The 5400-nt window shown below is 39.2% G+C and overlaps 1 protein-coding gene across 1 annotated transcript in view; it reads right to left on the bottom strand.

Annotated features, from left to right (window-relative positions):
- Positions 1-631: 631 nt before the first annotated feature.
- The window catches only part of DLGAP2 (DLG associated protein 2), a 216922-nt gene continuing 212153 nt past the window's right edge, over positions 632-5400 (bottom strand). Inside the window, exons 10-12 of the mRNA XM_012554554.2 lie at positions 5000-5106; positions 3268-3420; positions 632-850 (exon numbers count right to left, since the gene is read on the bottom strand). Coding sequence (XP_012410008.2) covers positions 632-850; positions 3268-3420; positions 5000-5106 — 479 coding nt within the window. The remainder of the gene's footprint in view (positions 851-3267; positions 3421-4999; positions 5107-5400) is intronic.

Raw genomic sequence — 5400 nt, 5'->3', positions numbered from 1 at the left:
TGTAGTAGGGAATTTTGGTGGCTGGAGAGATCACTTTTCATCACCATAAACTTGAGAATACAAGCCTAATGTTTTCTATTAGTGACAAATATCGGACATGTAGGCAGATGAATCAACTGGATTCAGGGAAAAGTAGCCAGAGGTTAAAGGGAGAAATGGGTTCTTTCTTTCCTGCACTTCAAGTTGTAGCACCTTCTACTTGGGTTATCTAATGCCTCTAGTGAATGGTGAGATGTACCCATTTATAGTTATTTGTTATTCTTATCTCTAATTTTCACACAATTTATAAAAATATAAATAACAAAATGTAAGCTGGGTTCCATCTCAAGAGGTGTTTCTTGTTGTCCTCTGAGAACAAGGTGGATAAGTTAGGTCTCACCAAGCCTATCCAACATAGCTGATTGTAAGTCAGACCATCAATTAAAAAAAAGAGAAGTCATTCTTGCAATGAGCTCAGCAAACTCAGAGGAAATCCAAAGCATTCCACTGTGTTTATGGCACAAAGAACACAACAGCCAGGATGTAGTCACTGGAGAAAATGGGACAAAAATTACCAGGTAGGTGACAAACTGTACAAGCATCTTGTTAAAAAGAAAAAAAACAAAAAGGTAAAAGTTGCAGCATTCTGTCCTTAAAGTCGGGTCTGGGCCTCCGGGATGTAGATCTCAATGCTGTCAGCCCGCTCGGTGGCAGAATTCTGTCGGAAGGACGCTGCTCTCTTAGCGGCCATGAGGCGTCTTCGAGCTTCTTGACGTTGTCTGTCGGGCAGGTCAAGGGACTTTTCTCTCGTGATAGGAAATTTCCCTTTTGGGGGCTTCTTTGGTATTGGAGGGGGGACCTTTCTCTCTTCCTGAAAAGTATCAAAAGTCAAAATTGATAAATAGCGGTGACGTTTGCACACATCGTGCATATAATTAATGCCTCACACACACACAAATCGGTGGATAGAAAGAAGAGAATAACAACAGTTATTTTTATTTGTTGCTAGATTAATACTTAACCCTTATTCCTACATTTCTCCAAGTACCAGTCATCTCTGAGCTTTCGCGAACACCCGTGACGCCAAGCTCTTGAGCATCACAGGTCTTTTTGGAAGGTGCCACTTGCCATTCCTGCCATATGCTGCCGTCTTCTCCACAGACTCCAGAATGCAAATGTCATTCATGAAAGCCATCATATGTGAGTGTACCAGGTAACCTTTGGCCAGATTCTCTATGGCAGGCCTAGAATCCCTTGCCATTAACAACATATATAATGATTTTTCACTTGCTTGGTAAAAAGATGCAAATGATTATTTTTGACTGCTTATGTTCTGAAATAAATCACACCAAGATATGTGCATGCCTTTTTCAGAAAGATAAATTTCACAATTCTGCAACAGATGCAATATATAATGCTTAGAAGGTTCTGGTGAGAGGTCTGTGTCCAAAACTGTGTTGTGTTATTTAGTGTTGTTACTAAATAACCAAGTTGGATCTACCAACTGGTTCTACTTCATAATGGAGTTATGACTGGAGTGCTGCATAGTCAATGAGTTCCTTCCCACAAGAAGTTACAAGAGGGGCCAGAACCCCTTTCTTCTTCTAAACAGATGTCTGATTGTTAGAAAAAAGCACCTCTGTGTCTTTCTCCTTTTAGCCCCCACAAAAAATCCAAAGGGGGCCAGATTTGCTTGGACACTGGGGGGCAAAAAGCAGCTATGCAAGTAAAGGGTGAACAAATGTGGTAACCTTCTATTCCCAAGACTGCTGTTTTAGGTAGGAAATAAACAAGGAGAGCCAAACAGAGAGAAAACTACAGGTAGCCCCCAACTTACAACAGATTCAAGTTATGACAGCACTTAGGACTGGTTTTTTTTGGCTTACATACTGGAGAGGCAGGAAGCTCCGCCGATGTTGAAGCTGTAAATTTACATGTAATGTTTCCAACCCCCAAAGACAAATAAAGATCAACTTATAAAGATACTGATAATAAAAGGCAATAATAATGAAGACTGGAAAAAAAAAAAGAGGTATTTGAGTTACGAGACAGCCATTGGAATGCAACCCCATCGTAAGCTGGGGACTACCTGTATAATAGCTTAGGTAAAAAGGTTTCTATTAGCTGTCAATTACTGAAGAATGAAATAAGGATTATTGCATATCTTTAGATTAATTTAGTAAATGGTATTTTAGTATTCAATTTTAGTATAAAATTTTCATTTGGAATCATTACTTAGTGTTTCCTTCACTTCAAAACCCAATGACAGATTACTTGGACTTGTATATGTATCATTTGTGGCTTATGTACAACACATACATTTCTGTGTTTGCCTGCCCCCGTTATCTACAGTAAAAGTAAGGGCATTTGTCAGTTATCCACTCTGGCATCTAGCCTGGAAATCCACCTTGACGGTCAACGGAAACTTTAGGAAAAAGAGCAGATGATCATGGTCACCTATGAGGCTGTCATTCTAATTCCCAAAATATACATCCTCAGGTATATTTTAAACATCACTTCCCCGAAGTAGGCTGGATTAATCTTCTTTTAGTTTATTATGTTTGTCTAGAGAAATCAGATCATGATTACTCAGAATTTCTCTAAAATGCGTTAGGAAATCAATGTACTTATTGCTAATTCAGACCTATATATTAGCTCTGATGAAGATGATATCTTAAAGGAAGAAGTTAAATTGTAAGGTTAAAATTTAATGGACATTTTCAGTATAATTTATGGGGCAAGACTTCCAGATCTATAGGAAGTTTATATAATCAAGCTGCAGAATAAGGTTGCAAACGTCTTATCTTTAACTCCAACCATACAACTACAGAGTTTGAGTAAGAGATTGTCAGTGTAACCAGACTTAAAACTTTTCTTATGAAAAATCATTTAAATACAATCAAAACAAAGGTTTGATGAAAATAATTCAGAGGATAGGCCCCTATCAGGAACGAGATTACAGCTACAAATATACACGTATTTTTTGGCTGCTGTCTCTCTGAATTGTCTATATACAAGAAACACAGCAAGAGAGAAACGGTTATTTACTACACATGCCAGATGACTTCATTTCTACCCCAATTTATATATAATATTTATATATAAACACACACACACACACACACACACATAAAAATGAAAATTGGATCCTGTGTTGCTAACCAAAGACTAGGAAACACATTATAATTTAGTATTTGAAGTACACCATTTCTGCAGTTGGATTAGCAGGTACTAGGATGCCAGTGAATAGCGGTTCGTCCAGAAATCTCGTCGTGTGGGCATACTTACCTCCCTCTCAGGTGACTCTATTATCTTCCAGTCATGGAGCTTTAACTGGTTCAGTTCATCAAACTTCATGCTGACATCCTCAATGGAAAGCTGCAACATGTCCCAGTACCCTGCGAGGTCCTGGGAGGTAGGCCTTGGCATGGCGCTGGGATCCTGAAACACATTCAGAGTTTAGCAGCATGAAAATGTCCCACATGACAGTGAGTTTGGGAGAGGCTGCTCTTTCCCACGTATGCCTTTCAAGAAATAGTATGGCGAACAAGCATGACTAATTCAAATAATGATGCAAATATTTGAAAAAGCCCATGATGATTCAATGACAGTTCACTTCAGGACAAGTAAGGAGCCCTGGTGATGCAGTGGTTAAAGCACTCAGCTGCTTAGCAAAAGAAAGGTCAGTGGTTCGAACCAACAGCTGCTCTGTGGGAGAAAGATGTGGCAGTCTGCCTCAGTAAAGATTCTGTGGCCTTGGAAACCCTGTGAGGCAGTTCTACTCTGTCCCATACGGTTGCTATGAGTTGGAACCAACTTGACGGCAATGAGTTTTTTTGTTAGTACAAGTATTTGCTGACAGTTTAAAAATACATAATACATTTGTTTGTTGTTTCATTTTGAAAATACGTTCTTAGAATCTATGAGTGCTGGCAAACATTAAAGCTTTTAAATACTTGATGGTTTGTAAGAGCAGGAGGGCCTCTATCTCTTTGGGCACGTGTTGGATTATTCAGAAGACAGGTTCCTGCGGCGGGAATTTCCATGGGTCTGTAGTGGTCTTAAAACAACAAAAAAAAGCTATTGTCGTCAAGTTGATTCTGATTCGTGGTGACCCCATGTGCTGCAGAGTGGAATTGTGTTTTCAGTGACTCTACTCTTTACAGAAGCAGATTGATAGGCCTTTCTTCCGCAGTGCACTGGATGGGTTCATAACACCAACCTTTAGCTTAGTGGCAAGCCATTTTCACCACGTGTAGCATTTGAGTTTACAAACCCTGGATTAAGCCTGCAGATATGTTTGTGTGTGGTTCGTTTAATTCAGTGGAAGGCTATGTCAGATTGGTAACGCTTAACAGTCACAGATATTTCTGGTGAGTACATATTTGTCTGAAACTGTTTTACATGTGCAATTTTAGTTTATTAATAAAGAGTTCACATTAAAGACAACACGAACATGTATCGGTTTAGTTTAAAATTCCTTTAATCTGGTTTGTGATCTGTATCGAAATTATCTTTTTTTTTTTTTTTTGCAGAGTATTCAATTCTGCAAAAGAATTCTGCGCTTACTACATGTCCAGCACCATATGTTGGCACTGAAGGGCAGGGGAAGTAGGATGGCGTGAGAATGGAGTGGGAAGGGTTCATAAAGAACAAGACTGGAAGGAGATTACTGTCTCATTCTATCTTATATAACTGGATGACAACCTACAGTAACAGTGAAGGTCAGAGGGTAAAAATGGTTGCCTAATACACTTCTAATTGCCACAAAATCTCCTCTGTTTTCTCATTGAGCGTGAACTTCTGAGATCTGCAGTTAACGGAGCTCCTTCTGTTCCCCGGAAGCCTGTTCTCCTTCCCTTGAACCACAAGAGGGCAGCCTCTGGCTGTTCAAATATTTACGAGGCGCACCGCCTCACGGTACTGTAAATGTTTTATTTAATGAGGCACATGTTGAACGCCGGACCGGTTCTAACCCAGAGTGAAGAAAGACAACTGGGCTTTGAGTTTCTCCATTTACTTGTATCTGGTCTGAATTCAGCCTTTGATCGTGAAGAACAACGGAACAAAACATCTCGCAACTAGAGCCACATTCTCCATTGATGACAGAACGAGAAGTATAATGAGCTTAAACGGTCAAAGGAAAGGGTTAGGTTGGGTGTCAGGAAGAATTTTCTCACATCGAAAGAAATACTGTTAAAGGGGGAGAGTGCTGACATATTGCAGGGATTGCAACCAATGTCACAAAACCATTTCTGTATAAATTTTTGAATGAGAAACTAATTTGCCCTGTACATTTTCACCTAAAGCACGATTTAAAAAAAAAAAAGCCAAAAAACAAATAGCTCATAAAAAAAGAAATATTGTTAAATACTAATTTGAGTTTCTAAGGGAGGTTTTTAAAATTATGGATAACATTAC

Source organism: Trichechus manatus, unplaced genomic scaffold (genome assembly GCF_000243295.1).
Source record: "Trichechus manatus latirostris isolate Lorelei unplaced genomic scaffold, TriManLat1.0 scaffold00023, whole genome shotgun sequence".
Classification (NCBI taxonomy): domain Eukaryota; kingdom Metazoa; phylum Chordata; class Mammalia; order Sirenia; family Trichechidae; genus Trichechus; species Trichechus manatus.
This window is presented reverse-complemented; position numbering and strand designations above follow the sequence as displayed.